At 38.8% G+C, this 18,102-nt stretch overlaps 2 protein-coding genes and 1 long non-coding RNA gene across 7 annotated transcripts; 1 reads left to right on the forward strand and 2 right to left on the reverse strand.

Moving 5' to 3' along the window:
* The first annotated feature begins 408 nt into the window (after positions 1 to 408).
* Positions 409 to 5,435, forward strand: LOC114921461 (low affinity immunoglobulin gamma Fc region receptor II-like). 5 transcript variants are annotated; one of them, XM_065950928.1, is made up of 9 exons: positions 412 to 1,465; positions 1,723 to 1,767; positions 1,860 to 2,123; positions 2,201 to 2,440; positions 2,909 to 3,025; positions 3,330 to 3,386; positions 3,713 to 3,799; positions 4,749 to 4,839; positions 5,097 to 5,435. In XM_065950928.1, exons 1-9 carry the CDS (start codon positions 1,354 to 1,356, stop codon positions 5,113 to 5,115), a joined length of 1,032 nt encoding a protein of 343 aa, XP_065807000.1. In that variant the 5' UTR covers positions 412 to 1,353; the 3' UTR covers positions 5,116 to 5,435. The 5 variants fall into 5 exon arrangements, with proteins under 5 accessions (XP_065807002.1, XP_065807004.1, XP_065807000.1 ...); XM_065950929.1 differs by having other exon boundaries at positions 413 to 1,465; positions 4,749 to 4,843; XM_065950930.1 differs by lacking the exon at positions 3,330 to 3,386 and having other exon boundaries at positions 409 to 1,465.
* An 868-nt stretch (positions 5,436 to 6,303) lies between these two features.
* LOC110004216 (low affinity immunoglobulin gamma Fc region receptor II-like) lies at positions 6,304 to 8,581 on the reverse strand. The gene is made up of 5 exons (XM_065950933.1): positions 8,479 to 8,581; positions 8,351 to 8,395; positions 7,969 to 8,232; positions 7,652 to 7,891; positions 6,304 to 7,294 (listed from the first exon to the last, which is right to left on the reverse strand). Exons 1-5 carry the CDS (start codon positions 8,507 to 8,509, stop codon positions 7,170 to 7,172), a joined length of 705 nt encoding a protein of 234 aa, XP_065807005.1. The 5' UTR covers positions 8,510 to 8,581; the 3' UTR covers positions 6,304 to 7,169.
* Positions 8,582 to 15,734: 7,153 nt separating this feature from the next.
* Positions 15,735 to 16,355, reverse strand: LOC136177479 (uncharacterized). The gene is made up of 3 exons (XR_010665091.1): positions 16,228 to 16,355; positions 16,100 to 16,144; positions 15,735 to 15,981 (listed from the first exon to the last, which is right to left on the reverse strand). It is a non-coding gene; the product is annotated as an uncharacterized lncRNA (long non-coding RNA).
* Positions 16,356 to 18,102: the final 1,747 nt, after the last annotated feature.

Genomic DNA, 18,102 nt, shown 5'->3' on the forward strand with positions numbered 1-18,102 from the left:
AGGGGGGAGGTAAGGTGGTAGAGAGAGGAGGAGGGAGGGGAGGAGAGGGGATGAGGAAGGTTAGGTTTAGGGGAGGGGTAGGGTGGGGTAGTAGGGGGAGGAGGAATCAAGGGAGGGGAGGAAGAAGGGGGACGACACAGGTTCGGGTTAGGGGGGAGGGGGGTAAGGGAGGACAGGGGAGGAGGAGGAGGGAGGCCAGGTAGGAGTAGGTAGGAGAGGAGGGCGAGGGAGGTTACGGTGGGTGGTAGATGGACCTGCTGGTTGGGAGAGTGGAGGAAAGTCCAGAGGGGAGAGCTGAGGCACAGGAGGGCCCTCCTCGCTCCGGGGCCCACTGGTTAGGAGGTCCCTAAGAGTGGAGACGGAGGTGGACGTAAATGTCCTCCTATACCTCACTGGACGGCCCTATCCAAGGCCTTCTGGGTTAGATGAGGGTTAGGGTTAGGGAAATGGGGTAATGGCCCAAACTGCTACCCCTAGCATGTTTAGGGTTAGGGTTAAACTCTCATTCATTACCAACATTTACACATTTAGCTGTTTTATTCAGTTATTGAAATTTAAGATTACACATGTCTACTATAACACATTATTTAGATATTCAACCTTACATCACTTCCTACATCTCTCTGGTTTCAAACAAGCATGCATACACCCTTACAAGGTCGATTAGCTGAAGTCCACATCCTCACAATCCTTCTTTAATCGACGCATTCACTTTGTTGTGAATAAATATGAATAACTCCTAGTCTCCTCCTGTCATTTGTCTCCCGTGTTTTCAGTCAGCCCCAAACTAAGGGTTCCTGTAATATAACTGAACCTCATCAGTCCGCAAAGTCTTTGTCGACTTCTCCGGCCTCTGATTGTCAAACAAATGCACGTTGGCCATGAGGGGGAGGAGCAGCACAAATTCCAACATATTGTTGCTTAAAGACAATTACAAAGTTGGCTTACTATCAGCTGTAGAATGTGTCCCAGCAGGACTTGGAAAACGCTGAAAGTCGTCCATATTGATGCTTTAAACTGTGTGGATGTTTCTATTGCAGGTTGTTTCCAGCTCACAGCAGCAACACCTGACCATCAAATGATTAAAGTTAAGGAAGGATGAGGGCTTACAGTTTCAGCCTGCAGGTGTGTCTGCAGATATCTTGTTTTTCATTTTTAACAGCTGACATTTTTATTTCAAACTGTCTGACTTTATGTGTTTATATCAATGTTTTCACATCATAGCAGTCCGCTTCGTTTTTTGGCTCAGCCCAATGACGCTAATCTATCAACAGAGGCTTTACCACCACCACAGCAGCTCAGTCAGTGTGAACGTCGTTTTGAAAAAAATGTAAGTGTCAAACTTAGGGGAACATGAGAAGCATAAATAGACCACACAGGAAGAAGCCTCTCCTCAGTTACACTTCAGTTCAGCTTGGTGTTCAGACAGTCAACATGGAGGTCGGCGCGCTCTGCATCAAACTCTGTGAGTACGATTGGTTAAAACTAAAGAGTGCAGTCGTTCAAGGTTAGGATGGAAATGATGGTTTAATGCAAATGATGCTCTTGGGGCTTGGAAAGACTTTCAGGTTCAGAATATTTCTATGAGGTTTTTGCCCTGAAAGATAAAAATGTAAAAGTCAAACATCAAAGGCAGCTTTAGGAGCTGTAAGAATCAGTTGAATATACGACTGTTAAAACACGTCTCACTCAATGTGGAGCTCTTCTCTTTTGTTATTCCAGTGGTCCACGTGTTATTCCTGCTGTGTGCACATGTCCAGGACGTTGGTAAGTACCAGGTTGATGCTTAGTTGTATTTTAACTTCAGTTGGTACTTTCTGGTGAAATAAGAGAACATGTCTTTCTTTGGTTTGTTTCAGATTCACTGATTCTCCGTCTTGAACCAAACAGACTGCAGTTCTTTGAATACGAGTCTCTGATCTTCCATTGTGAGGATTCTCATGACTCGACTGGATTGAAAATTGTACATCGGTCCAAAGGGGAATTACTCAAATGTAACACTACAGTGACATCAAAAAGGTCATCCTGCACTATTCCTACTATTTTTCCATGGGACAGTGGGCAATACTGGTGTGACTCTAGAGATGGGAAGAGAAGCGACATCATCCACATCAATGTTACTGGTATGTTTGCATTAAGACGAGATCTTTACATGCACTCATCTTTGTGTGATATAAAATATGAACCCCATGTTGTTCAGATGGTCCTGTGATCCTGGAGAGTCCCATCAGTGTGGTGGAGAGAGAGACTGTGACTCTGCGCTGCAGACACAAGACGACCTCTACCAACCTCTCAGCTGATTTCTACAAAGATGGCCGCCTTATCAGAACAAGCTCTACAGGAAACCTGAGCATCCCCAGTGTTTCCAAACGTGATGAAGGATTCTACAAGTGTATCTCTGGAGGAAGAGAATCAGCCGAGAGTCTGATGGCTGTCCAAGGTGAGACACATCAGTGTTACCAAATCAAATTTAAAAATACATGTGATATAACTATGTGTTGAACCTGAAGCAGATTATATTGATTGATTTGAAAAGGACAGCGTACATTAATCAACATACAGACGGATGTAAATGTACTTCCATGTGAAATGGGTCTTATAAATGACCTGACACGAAAATAAAATATGAATTTATTGATGTACCCAAGTTAGCCAAATGCTCATTTTTGGCTCACATCCTCTTCATGCCTTTGTAGGTTACCCAGTGAATCTGTGGTCTCATACAGACAATGATTCAAGAGTTTTAACAAACTTGAATTGTGCACGATTAAACTGCATACTTTACATTAATAGTAAAAGTTGAAACGTTCAGGTTTAAAATCTTAATTTTTCTTCTAATCTTTCAATCCAATCCAAACCTAAAATCCTCTGTCATTGTTTACTTCATTACTTTGTAATTACATTCCAGAAATCCAGGGAGAGAATGCCTCATCCTGTTCTACCCCTTGGATAGTTATGACTGTTTTATCGATTCTGTTGTTGCTGGTTGGACTTCTTCATTGCGGCAAATATATTCAGAACAAAGGTACAAACACATTTCACTAACGAGAGGCGCTTATAGTGATTGATGGGTCACAGTCCCCGTGGAATATTTGCATTTTACGTTTGTTTAATGTATTTAATGGCTGAATGGGCCAGTTAATAACAGTGGGGTCTTGAACACAGCTTATGGATTCTAAAGGCCCTGACACACCAAGGAGATCGTCGGCCGTCAGTCCTAGTTGCAAATTGCACATTTTTAAACTGGGAAGTGGCGTTATTGTTTCATCATGTCTCAATGTCTTCCTGGTTCCCTGTTCATAGTGTTTTTTTTATTTCACGCACTGCAGTGTTGCTGTACTTGTCCACACTTGCAACTCAATCAGGCACAGCTGAGGTTCAAACAGGTAAGAAGAGGTACCATTAGCATGTTCAGGTAAACTTGTGCTTAAAACAAAGGAGTGGTAGATTTTTAAAAAAGCAGCCTGCTCGTCTTATCGACGATAATCAGAGCAAATGTCCTTTGAAGTGTGAAAAGGTAAATCTGTTGTCCTTCAGTCCTCATTAGAAAAAGACAAATTATTTAATTACAGTAATTTAAAACTGACGTTCTTTGGAGAAAGAGAAAATGTTTAGTTTGTGGATATGATTGCTCGACTTTGAAATCTTTATATATTTTTAATGCCTGTGTAATGTATCGATGTGGATTCTTATCACACATTTGTATTTTAAGTCACTGTTGAGGCCCGTCGAGTGGCAGCAGATGCACCAAGCGACCAAGCGATGTATGCTGCGATTACAAAAGACAGGACAAAGAGAGGTACCTCACCTGACAGTTTATCCTGTCACGGTTCATTTCACATTCACGATTCTCCATCCATGTCTTGATATTAAACTCCTTTCTTCTTGAACCTGGGGTAGTTTAACAACATTAAATGACTACTTCATGAGTCTGTATCTCAAGGCCATGAAATGGAATGGAATGAAATATTTTTTTGATATCCTTTATTAATCCCTGAGGGAAATACAACATACATACAATACAAACATGGTCTAAAATGATGTTGAAGACTTTAGGTAGGGTTATTTTATCTTTTCAAACTTAATGTTGAAGTTATTCACTGAGAAACAAAAACAGCTTATTTCTATATGAGATTTAAAGTAGTCGTCAAGGTGAATTCACCTGCAGACATATTCTCCGATAAAGTCTACAGAGAAGTGAAATGTACACTACAGATTCAAACACTGAGAATATGCATAACATAGCACTTTGTAAACTACAAATAAAGTTATTATTATTGATTATTGTAACTTAAAAAGTCAGTTATCCAAGCTTGGATTTGATGCCTAATGGTTTAATACAGTTAACAGACATAGAACAGGGCGTCATCTGCATATTGATGAATAATAAATCACACAGGAGAGGTAGCAGGATTTAGGAGTTTTAACAAATAGGATTCAAACCTAAGCCTCCAAGAACCCAAAATAACAGGATAGCAAAAGATCAGAAAGGTTAAAGCAAAGAATTCCTTTCATTTCATCAAAATCAAATCAAAAATGTGTTAAATAAGGTGAAACGTTTCAAGCTTAAACAAGGAGGCTATAACCGTAGCTTAGAATAAACTTCACTTTGGGTGATCCAAGTGACACTCAACAACTGGGTGAGACTTATTGTAATAAAAACATAAACTAAATGGTGCCTGATGTTAAAGTGTTCTCGTAAGTATTTTGGCAACACTGTGAGATAATTCAATCTATACTCAAAACAGAGCAAGGAGTATCCAGAACCATGACGGCGACAGTTCACTCAGCTGGTACCAACCGACCTTTGACACAGGAACCCCTCTATTCTTTGATCCAGTAGGTAAGACTCAAGACATTACTGACATTCATATCTGGTAGGATGGACAGCAGAGGTTAGAACATGACCCATATTTACAGCTTTCAAACGTCTATGTCACTGGACGTTGATGTTCAACCAAAGCACCACTTAAGGCAGCATTTCCTACATGCTTCCGTTCAATCTTTAGCTGTCAATGCTTCTCAGAATGATACGACCTGTGTTTTTTTACATTAACTGTGGTATGCTCAGAACTGTTAACCCTTTCTGTCTTCAGGTCGCAACGTGACGGCTGAATGAAGGACGAGCAGCACATGAGACTTTTGGTTGAACCTGATGTGTGAAAAAACACTTTTTATTTTATTTTGCATTGTAGAAATGGTTTTCATGCTTTGTGCCCTACATGTGTTGATGTTTAAAGATATATTAAAGAGATGTGGTTTGTATTTTCAGATGTATTATCTGTTATTATTTAGTGACAGTTAAACCCACATGTTCCATCTGCTGTGTGGATTTACGTGAGTGTGAAACTGTGGTCAACCACCACCTTGATGCTGCAGCTTCACTTTCATCTGAAGCATGCTGATTGTGTCCAAATAAAGAAATGAGTCTGACACTTTAAGTCTAACGTGGTTGTAAATGTCATACATGAGAAGACAGAAAATAACTGTGCCATTAAAGAAGTGTCCTGGTGTTTATTCTTTCATGCAAACAGTATTTTCTCAGGGTCTTCTTATCAGCAATCCCGATTCATATTCAACATGTTCAACAAAAACTTCTTTTTGAGTGGACAGTAACGGCAGTAGCTCTTAAATGCTTTGAGCTAAATGCGATTACAATGCAAGCTAATATGTTCAAAATTACCATGCTAACATGTTAATGCTAATTAGATCAAATATTTCACTCTCTTTACGAAAAGATGAGTTTCACCATCTGGGGACTGAATGTCTGAACAGAATCTGAAGTAAACCCAGGACCTTCGAGAAAAGAGTTCTTGATTCTGATTGGCTGGTAGCAGTACAGATAGTTCTAGAAGAGTTCACAAGTGTGAAGGGTTTGAAGGTGGCAGGTTTTTGACTTTTTGTCACAGAAAAAAACAGAAAAAGCTTTGAATGAATTAAAAATCAGATCTTCTTTATGGGTTCTCACTGTGAATAAAAAGATTGTTTTAACCTTTAAATTGTATCCACCATTGGACTCAGAAAAATATTTAGCATGTGTTTTCCTTTGTGAACATTACTTTATCTACCAAACAAGGTGTTGGAAAGAGATTGGTCACCTTGCTTTGTGTAGCCACGAGCATTTTAAGTCACCAACGCCATTTTTGAGTTTTTACCTCCAACATAAAAAAATCTGAGACACTATTCCTGAACAAACCTAATTTAGTATAGCTGGTAATTAATGGGTTAATGTTGGTACAACACTAACAATGAGTTCCCCCTGTTGTACAATGACCACACTGCATGAAAAGAAGACACAAAAGAAACTTCCATCACACATCTTTAATAAAAATGTGAACTGTTGTTACAGAGAGACAGACGTATTTTGTATTGTTGTTGATATAAAAACATTCAGTGGAATATTACAGTTTAAATGTTCATGTTACCATCACAAATGTTCGTATAATAGGTTGATATTTTATGTATATATGAGCAGGAAGAGAAGCTCTGAGCTGCACCTGCTGATTGCTTGGGCAGCACATGATGTGGGTTTTAAAGACAATTTTAATCTCGGGTCCTTTTTTAACAGTGACGGTGTTCACACAAACATTATGGGCTCACAGACTTTACGTATGACAGGTGTTCTATAAATAACGCTGAGATGAGTTGCGGCTCGTGGGTCAGGGTTAGAGAAGACGTGGTCACAGATGTGAATATTAAATATAGAAAGACACTGAAACAAACTGTGCACAGTGTGATTTGACTTGTGATATCTTCAGGTCCTTATACAGAAGAAGAACGAACATCTGTTGAACATTCACCAACATGTGAATTAAATATGTGAAACCTGTCAAACAGGAAGTGCTGCCATTTTCTTTGATCTGCTCATTTCAAAACATTTCTATGGATTGGATTCTTTTAGCTGATTAAAAATGTTTTCATTGGTTTGCACAACATGCACTGAATATAAGTGGATCATCATTACATGTAATGAACAAGGTGCACTGTAACACATGGAAGACAGCAGCTGAGTAGCTGAATGAAGCATTATGGGATGCTCTTCATTTCTGGCAACCAAACAAGACTTTCGAGAAAATGTCTGTCTTTGTCGTTCATCCCGTCGTAACCTTTATTTCAGTATCTCCATCTCGATTTGAGTGCACATGAGGTGTTGTTGTTTACCTGTGGGTTTACCTCGGAGTTATCCCACAGTGGAGCCGTCCCAGCAGCAGCAAAGCCATCAATACCACAGGGAGAATGTTTCTGAAGATGATGAACGGAAGATCTGAGGACTCATGAATCTCTTGGTGTGACTCTGCAAAGAAGACAGAAATAGAAATAATGCACGCCTTCTCGTGGTGTAAAGTTCAAGCACAATTCTCTTGAATCTTTGTCAATATGAGACCACAGATTCACTGGGTAAACTATAAAGGTATGAAGAACATGTAAGCCAAAAATTAGCGTTTGGCTAACTTGGGTACATGAATAAATTAATATTTTATTTACATGTCAGGTCATTTATAAGACCCATCCCACATGGAAGTACATTTACATCCCTCTGTATGTTGATTAATGTACGCTGTCCTTTTCAAATCAATCAATATACTGTTTCAACACATAGTTATATCACATGTATTTTTAAATTTGATTTGGTAACACTGATGTGTCTCACCTTGGACAGCCATCAGACTCTCGGCTGATTCTCTTCCTCCAGAGATACACTTGTAGAATCCTTCATCATGTTTGGAAACACTGGAGATGCTCAGGTTTCCTGTAGAGCTTGTTCTGATAAGGTGGCCATCTTTGTAGAAATCAGCTGAGAGATTGGATGAGGTCGTCTTGTGTCTGCAGCGCAGAGTCACAGCCTCTCCCTCCACCACACTGATGGGACTCTCCAGGATCACAGGACCATCTGAACAACATGGGGTTCATATTTTATATCACACAAAGATGAGTGCATGTAAAGATCTCGTCTTAATGCAAACATACCAGTAACAGTGATGTCGATGATGTCGCTTCTCTTCCCATCTCTGGACTCACACCAGTATTGCCCACTGTCCTCTGGAAAAATATAAAGAAAAGTGCAGGATGACCTTTTTGATGTCACTGTAGTGTTACATTTGAGTAATTCCCCTTTGGACCGATGTACAATTTTCAATCCAGTCGAGTCATGAGAGCCCTCACAATGGAAGATCAGAGATTCGTATTCAAAGAACTGCAGTCTGTTTGGTTCAAGACGGAGAATCAGTGAATCTGAAACAAACCAAAGAAAGACATGTTCTCTTATGTCATACAAAATACAAAATGAAGCATTTGAACAATAATATTAATAAAAACTTAATAAATATTAAAAAAACTTAACGGCACATACCCACATCTTGAACATGTGCACCCAGCAGGAATAACACACAGATCACTGGAAAGAAGAAGAGTTGTACGTTAGATCTCATAAAAACAGGTACGGAAATATCTATGAAACAGATAAAGAATCATACTCACACAGCCTGAGGTTAAGAGCACAGACCTCCATGTTGACTCTCTGAACATGTGACTGAAGTGTCCACGAGGTGAGAATTTCTGCTGCTAATGCGATACATGGTTTGTGGTTAGGGTTGAAAATATTTCCCCACAGACCCCTCCTTATGTGTCGCCTCCGCGTCTTCTGGCTGAGAACGGCAGCACCATTTTTAAATTTTTATCAGGCGAGTATAGTTAAACCCTGATGATGCAAACATCCAAAACGGAACTTATTACGTGAATGGTTGGTTATAACCACCTTTTTAATTTATAACTGCATTTGACGAATATCTGTGGTGAAAAAAACAAAACAAGAAGAAACCAAGACCACTGAAAATCCTTAAAACAGGAAGTGGCGTTATTGTTTCATCATGTCTCAATGTCTTCCTGGTTCCCTGTCCATAGTGTTTTTTTAATTTCATGCACTGCAGTGTTGCTGTGCTTGTCCACACTGGCACCTCAGTCAGGCACAACTGAGGTTCACACAGGTAAGATCGGAACAATTAGCATGTTCAGGTAAACTTGCGCTTAAAACAAAGGAGTGATAGATTTTTAAAAAAGCAGCCTGCTCGTTTTATCGACGATAGTCAGAGCAAATGTCCTTTGAAGTGTGAAAAGGTAAATCTGTTGTCTTTCAGTCCTCATTAGAAAAAGACAAATTATTTAATATATGTATATATATTTAATGCCTGTGTACTGTATCGGTGTGGATACGGTATACTGTCACTTGACAGTTTATCCTGTCACGGTTCATTTCACATTCACGATTCTCCATCCTATGTCTTGATATTAAACTCCTTTCTTCTTGAACCTGGGGTAGTTTAACAACATTAAATGACTACTTCATGAGTCTTTATCTCAAGGCCATGAAATGGACAGAAATATTTTTTTGATATCCTTTATTAATCCCTGAGGGAAATACAACATACATACAATACATACATGATCTAAAATGATGTTGAAGACTTTAGGTAGGGTTATTTTATCTTTTTAAACATAATGGTAAAGTTCTTCACTGAGAAATAAAAACAGCTTTTTTCTGTATGAGATTTAAAGTAGTCGTCAAGGTGAATTCACCTGCAGACATATTCTCTGATAAAGTCTTCAGAGAAGTGAAAAGTACACGACAGATTCATACACTGACAATATGCATAACACAGCACTTTATAAACTACAAATAGAGTTATTATTATTGATTATTGTAACTTAAAAAGTCAAATATTCAAGCTTGGATTTAATGCCTAAGGGTTTAATACAGTTAACAGACATAGAACAGGGCGTCATCTGCATATTGATGAATAGTAAATCACACACATTAGAGGAAGCAGGATTGAGGAATGTTTTAACAAATAGGATTCAAACCTAAGCCTCGTAGAACCCAAAATAACAGGATAGCAAACAATCAGAAAGGTTAAAGCAAAGAATTCCTTTCATTTCATCAAAATGTTCAAATACTTTAGAAACTGTGTTAAATAAGGTGAAACGTTTCAAGCTTAAACAAAGACGCCATATTAACTGAGGCTTTACCACCACCACAGCAGCTCAGTCAGTGTGAACTTCGTTTTGAAAAAAATCTAAGTGTCAAATTTAGGGTAACATGAGAAGCATAAATAGACCACACAGGAAGAAGCCCCTCCTCAGTTACACTTCAGTTCAGCTTGGTGTTCAGACAGTCAACATGGAGGTCGGCGCGCTCTGCATCAAACTCTGTGAGTACGATTGGTTAAAACTAAAGAGTGTAGTCGTTCAAGGTTAGGATGGAAATGATGGTTTAATGCAGAGGATGCTCTTGGGGCTTGGAAAGACTTTCAGGTTCAAAATATTTATGACATTTTCACCCTGAAAGAACAAAATGTAAAAGTCAAACATCAAAGGCAGCTTTAGGAGCTGTAAGAATCAGTTGAATATACGACTGTTAAAACACGTCTCACTCAATGTGGAGCTCTTCTCTTTTCTTATTCCAGTGGTCCACGTGTTATTCCTGCTGTGTGCACATGTTCAGGACGTTGGTAAGTACCAGGTTGATGCTTAGTTCTATTTTAACTTCAATTGGTACTTTCTGGTGAAATAAGAGAACATGTCTTTCTTTGGTTTGTTTCAGATTCACTGATTCTCCGTCTTGAACCAAACAGACTGCAGTTCTTTGAATACGAGTCTCTGATCTTCCATTGTGAGGGCTCTCATGACTTGACTGGATTGAAAATTGTACATCGGTCCAAAGGGGAATTAGTAGAATGTAACACTACAGTGACATCAAAAAGGTCATCCTGCACTATTCCTAATATTTTTCCAAAGGACAGTGGGCAATACTGGTGTGAGTCCAGAGATGGGAAGAGAAGCGACATCATCGACATCACTGTTACTGGTATGTTTGTATTAAGACGAGATCTTTACATGCACTCATCTTTGTGTGATATAAAATATGAACCCCATGTTGTTCAGATGGTCCTGTGATCCTGGAGAGTCCCATCAGTGTGGTGGAGGGAGAGACTGTGACTCTGCGCTGCAGACACAAGACGACCTTTACCAATCTCTCAGCTGATTTCTACAAAGATGGCCGCCTTATCAGAACAAGCTCTACAGGAAACATGATCATCCCCAGTGTTTCCAAACGTGATGAAGGATTCTACAAGTGTAGCATCTCTGGAGGAAGAGAATCAGCCGAGAGTCTGATGGCTGTCCAAGGTGAGACACATCAGTGTTACCAAATCAAATTTAAAAATACATGTGATATAACTCTGTGTTGAACCTGAAGCAGATTATATTGATTGATTTGAAAAGGACAGCGTACATTAATCAACATACAGACGGATGTAAATGTAATTCCATGTGGGATGGGTCTTATAAATGACCTGACACGAAAATAAAATGTTAATTCATTCATGTACCCAAGTTAGCAGAAGGCTAATTTTTGGCCCACATCCTCTTCATCCCTTTGTAGGTTACCCAGTGAATCTGTGGTCTCATACAGACAATGATTCAAGTAAATTGTGCTCGAACTTTACACCACGAGAAGGCGTGCATTATTTCTATTTCTGTCTTCTTTGCAGAGTCACACCAAGATAGTCGTGCGTCCTCGGATCTTCCGTTGATCATCTTCAGAAACATTCTCCCTGTAGTAATGATGGCTTTGCTGCTGGTGCTGCTGGGACGGCTCCACTGTGGGGAACTCCGAGGTAAACCCACAGGTAAACAACAACACCTCATGCGCTCTCAAATCGAGATGGAGATACTGAAATAAAGGATACGACTGGATGAACGACAAAGACAGACATTTTCTCCAAAGTCTTGTTTGGTTGCCAGAAATGAAGAGCATCCCATAATGCTTCATTCAGCTACTCAGCTGCTGTCTTCCATGTGTTACAGTGCACCTTGTTCATTATATGTAATGATGATCCACTTATATTCAGTGCATGTTGTGCAAACCTATGAAAACATTTTTAATCAGCTAAAAGAATCCAATCCATAGAAATGTTTTGAAATGAGCAGATCAAAGAAAATGGCAGCACTTCCTGTTTGACAGGTTTCACATATTTAATTCAGATGTTGGTGAATGTTCAACAGATGTTCGTTCTTCTTCTGTATAAGGACCTGAAGATAACACAAGTCAAATCACACTGTGCACAGTTTGTTTCAGTGTCTTTCTATATTTGCATCTGTTAATGAATAATAAATCACACACATTGGGGGTAGCAGGATTTAGGAAAGCTTTAACAAATAGGATTCAAACCTAAGCCTCCAAGAACCCAAAATAAGAGAATAGCAAAAGATCAGAAAGGTTAAACCAAAGAATTCCTTTCATTTCATCAAAATCAAATCAAAAATGTGTTAAATAAGGTGAAACGTTTCAAGCGTAAACAAGGAGGCTATAACCGTAGCTTAGACTAAACTCCACTTTGAGTGACCCAAGTGACACTCAACAACTGGTTAAGACTTATTGTAATAAAAACGTAAACTAAATGGTGCCTGATGTTCAAGTGTTCTAGTAAGTATTTTGGCAACACTGTGAGATAATTCAATCTATACTCAAAACAAAGCAAGGAGTATCCAGAGTAATGACGGCGACAGTTCACTCAGCTGGTACCAACCGACCTTTGACACAGGAACCCCTCTATTCTTTGATCAAGTAGGTAAGACTCAGGACATTACTGACATTCATATCTGGTAGGATGGACAGCAGAGGTTAGAACATGACCCATATTTACAGCTTTCAAACGTCACTGGACGTTGATGTTCAACCAAAGCACCACTTAAGGCAGCATGTCCTACATGCTTCGGTTCAAACTTTAGCTGTCATGCTTCTCAGAATGATACGACCCATGTTTTTTTATATCAATGTGGTATGCTCAGAGCTGTTAACCCTTTCTGTCTTCAGGTCGCAACGTGACGGCTGAATGAAGGACGAGCAGCACAAGACTTTTGGTTGAACCTGATGTGTGAAAAAACACTTTTTATTTTATTTTACATTGTAGAAATGGTTTTCATGCTTTGCGCCCTACATGTGTTGATGTTTAAAGATATTTTAAAGAGATGTGGTTTGTATTTTCAGATGTATTATCTGTTATTATATAGTGACAGTTAAACCCACATGTTCCATCTGCTGTGTGTATTTACGTGAGTGTGAAACTGTGGTCAACCACCACCTTGATGCTGCAGCTTTACTTTCATCTGAAGCATGCTGACCGAGTCCAAATAAAGAAATGAGTCTGACACTTTAAGTCTAACGTGATTGTAAATGTCATACATGAGAAGACAGAAAATAACTGTGCCATTAAAGAAGTGTACTGGTGTTTATTCTTTCATGCAAACAGTATTTTCTCAGGGTCTTCTTATCAGCAATCCTGATTCATATTCAACATGTTCAACAAAAACGTCTTTTTGAGTGGACAGTAACAGTAGTAGCTCTCAAATGCTTTGAGCTAAATGCTATTACAATGCAAGCTAATATGTTCAAAATGACCATGCTAACATGCTAATGCTAATTAGATCAAATATTTCACTCTTTCTACGAAAAGATGAGTTTCACCATCTGGGGACTGAATGTCTGAACAGAATCTGAAGTCAACCCAGGACCTTCGAGAAAAGAGTTCTTGATTCTGATTGGCTGGCAGCGGTACGTAGAGTTATAGAAGAGTTCACCAGTGTGAAGGGTTTGAAGGTGGCAGGTTTTTGACTTTGTCACAGAAACAAAAGAAAAAGCTTTGAATGAATAAAAAATCAGATCTTCTTTATGGGTTCTCACTGTGAATAAAACGGTTGTTTTAACCTTTAATTTGTATCCACCATTGGACTGAGAAGAATATTTAGCCTGTGTTTTCCTTTGTGAACATTACTTTGTCTACCAAACAAGGTGTTGGAAATAGATTGGTCACCTTGCTTTGTGTAGCCACAAGCATTTTAAGTCACCACCTCCAACATAAAGAAATCTGAGACACTATTCCTGAACAAACCTAATTTAGTATAGCTGGTTATTAATGGGTTAATGTTGGTACAACACTAACAATGAGTTCCCCCTGCTGTACAACGACCACACTGCATGAAAAGAAGACACAGAAAAAACTTCCATCACACATCTTTAATAAAAATGTGAGCTGCTGTTACAGAGAGGCAGACATGTTTTGTATTGTTGTTGATATAAAAACATTCAGTGGAATATTACAGTTGAAAAGTTCATGTTACCATCACAAATGTTCGTATAATAGGTCAATATTTTATGTAGATATGAGCAGGAAGTGAAGCTCTGAGCTGCACGTGCTGATTGCTTGGGCAGCACATGATGTGGGTTTTATAGACAATTTTAATCTCGGGTCCTTTTGTAACAGTGACGGTGTTCACACAAACATTATAGGCTCACAGACTTTACGTATGACAGGTGCTCTATAAATAACGCTGAGATGAGTTGCGGCTCGTGGGTCAGGGTTAGAGAAGACGTGGTCTCAGATGTGAATATTAAATATAGAAAGACACTGAAACAAACTGTGCACAATGTTATTTGACTTGTGATATCTTCAGGTCCTTATACAGAAGAAGAACGAACATCTGTTGAACATTCATCAACATGTGAATTAAATATGTGAAACCTGTCAAACAGGAAGTGCTGCCATTTTCTTTGATCTGCTCATTTCAAAACATTTCTATGGATTGGATTCTTTAAGCTGATTAAAAATGTTTTCATTGGTTTGCACAACATGCACTGAATATAAGTGGATCATCATTACATGTAATGAACAAGGTGCACTATAACACATGGAAGACAGCAGCTGAGTAGCTGAATGAAGCATTATGGGATGCTCTTCATTTCTGGCAACCAAACAAGACTTTCGAGAAAATGACTGTCTTTGTCGTTCATCCCGTCGTAACCTTTATTTCACTATCTCCATCTCGATTTGAGTGCATATGAGGTGTTGTTGTTTACCTGTGGGTTTACCTCGGAGTTATCCCACAGTGGAGCCGTCCCAGCAGCAGCAAAGCCATCAATACCACAGGGAGAATGTTTCTGAAGATGATGAACGGAAGATCTGAGGACGCATGAATCTCTTGGTGTGACTCTGCAAAGAAGACAGAAATAGAAATAATGCACGCCTTCTTGTGGTGTAAAGTTCTAGCACAATTCTCTTGAATCATTGTCAATATGAGACCATAGATTCACTGGGTAACCTACAAAGGGATGAAGAGGATCTGAGCCAAAAATGAGCCTTTGGCTAACTTGGGTACATGAATTAATTAATATTTTATTTTCGTGTCAGGTCATTTATAAGACCCATCCCACATGGAAGTACATTTACATCCCTATATATGTTGATTAATGTACGCTGTCCTTTTCAAATCAATCAATATACTGTTTCAACACATAGTTATATCACACATATTTTTCAATTTGATTTGGTAACACTGATGTGTCTCACCTTGGACAGCCATCAGACTCTCGGCTGATTCTCTTCCTCCAGAGATACACTTGTAGAATCCTTCATCACGTTTGGAAACACTGGGGATGCTCATGTTTCCTGCAGAGCTTGTTCTGATAAGGCGGCCATCTTTGTAGAAATCAGCTGAGAGGTTGGTAGAGGTCGTCTTGTGTCTGCAGCGCAGAGTCACAGCCTCTCCCTCCACCACACTGATGGGACTCTCCAGGATCACAGGACCATCTGAACAACATGTGGTTCATATTTTATATCACACAAAGATGAGTGCATGTAAAGATCTCGTCTTAATGCAAACATACCAGTAACAGTGATATGGATGATGTCATTCTCTTCCCATCTCCGGACTCACACCAGTATTGCCCACTGTCCTCTGGAAAAATATCAGGAATAGTGCAGGATGACCTTTTTGATGTCACTGTAGTTTTACATCTGAGTAATTCCCCTTTCGACCGATGTACAATTTTCAATCCAGTCGAGTCATGAGAGCCCTCACAATGGAAGATCAGAGACTCGTATTCAAAGAACTGCAGTCTGTTTGGTTCAAGACGGAGAATCAGTGAATCTGAAACAAACCTAAGAAAGACATGTTCTCTCATTTCATACAAAATACAAAATGAAGCATTTGAACAATAATATTAATAAAAATTTAATAAATATTAAAAAAACTTAACGGTACATACCCACATCTTGAACATGTGCACCCAGCAGGAATAACACACAGATCACTGGAAAAAAGAAGAGTTGTACGTTAGATCTCATAAAAACAGGTACGGAAATATCTATGAAACAGATAAAGAATCATACTCACACAGCCTGATGTTAAGAGCACAGACCTCCATGTTGACTCTCTGAACATATGACTGAAGCGTCTTCGAGGTGAGAATTTCTGCTGCTAATGCGATACATGGTTTGTGGTTAGGGTTGAAAATATTTCCCCACAGACCCCTCCTTATGTGTCGCCTCCGCGTCTTCTGGCTGAGAACGCCAGCACCATTTTCAAATTTTTATCAGGCGAGTATAGTTAAACCCTGATGATGCAAACATCCAAAACAGAACTTATTACGTGAATGGTTGGTTATAACCACCTTTTTAATTTATAACTGCATTTGACGAATATCTGTGGTGAAAAAAAATAATAAGAAGAAACCAAGACCACTGAAAATCCTTAAAACAGGAAGTGGCGTTATTGTTTCATCATGTCTCAATGTCTTCCTGGTTCCCTGTTCATAGTGTTTTTTTAATTTCATGCACTGCAGTGTTGCTGTATATGTCCACACTGGCACCTCAGTCAGGCACAACTGAGGTTCAAACAGGTAAGAATCGGTACCATTAGCATGTTCAGGTAAACTTGCGCTTAAAACAAAGGAGTGATAGATTTTTTAAAAAGCAGCCTGCTCGTTTTATCGATGATAATCAGAGCAAATGTCCTTTGAAGTGTGAAAAGGTAAATCTGTTGTCCTTCAGTCCTCATTAGAAAAAGACAAATTATTTAATATATATATATATATATATATATATATATATATATTTGATGCCTGTGTACTGTATCGGTGTGGATTCTTATCACACATTTGTATTTTAAGTCACTGTTGAGGCACGTCGAGTGTCAGCAGATGCATCAAGTGACCAAGCGATGTATGCTGCGATTACAAAAGACAGGACAAAGAGAGGTACGTCACTTGACAGTTTATCCTGTCACGGTTCATTTCACAGTCACGATTCTCCATCCTATGTCTTGATATTAAACTCCTTTCTTCTTGAACCTGGGGTAGTTTAACAACATTAAATGACTACTTCATGTGTCTGTATCTCAAGGCCATGAAATGGACAGAAATATTTTTTTGATATCCTTTATTAATCCCTGAGGGAAATACAACATACATACAATACATACATGATCTAAAATGATGTTGAAGACTTTAGGTAGGGTTATTTTATCTTTTTAAACATAATGGTTAAGTTCTTCACTGAGAAATAAAAACAGCTTTTTTCTGTATGAGATTTAAAGTAGTCGTCAAGGTGAATTCACCTGTAGACATATTCTCTGATAAAGTCTACAGAGAAGTGAAAAGTACACAACAGATTCATACACTGAGAATATGCATAACACAGCACTTTATAAACTACAAATAAAGTTATTATTATTGATTATTGTAACTTAAAAAGTCAAATATTCAAGCTTGGATTTAATGCCTAATGGTTTAATACAGTTAACAGACATAGAACAGGGTGTCATCTGCATATTGATGAATAGTAAATCACACACATTAAAGGTAGCAGGATTTAGGAATGTTTTAACAAATAGGATTCAAACCTAAGCCTCGTAGAACCCAAAATAACAGGATAGCAAACAATCAGAAAGGTTAAAGCAAAGAATTCCTTTCATTTCATCAAAATGTTCAAATACTTTAGAAACTGTGTTAAATAAGGTGAAACTTTTCAAGCTTAAACAAAGACGCCATAAGTGTAGCTTAGACTAAACTCCACTTTGGGTGACCCAAGTGACACTCAACAACTGGGTGAGACTTATTGTAATATAAACATAAACTAAATGGTCCCTGATGTTCAAGTGATCTTGTAAGTAAGTAAGTATTTTGACAACACTGTGGAATAATTCAATCTATAATCAAAACAGAGCAAGGAGTATCCAAAATCATGACGGCGACAGTTCACTCACCTGGGA

This window comes from Labrus bergylta, chromosome 22, assembly GCF_963930695.1.
Source record: "Labrus bergylta chromosome 22, fLabBer1.1, whole genome shotgun sequence".
Classification (NCBI taxonomy): domain Eukaryota; kingdom Metazoa; phylum Chordata; class Actinopteri; order Labriformes; family Labridae; genus Labrus; species Labrus bergylta.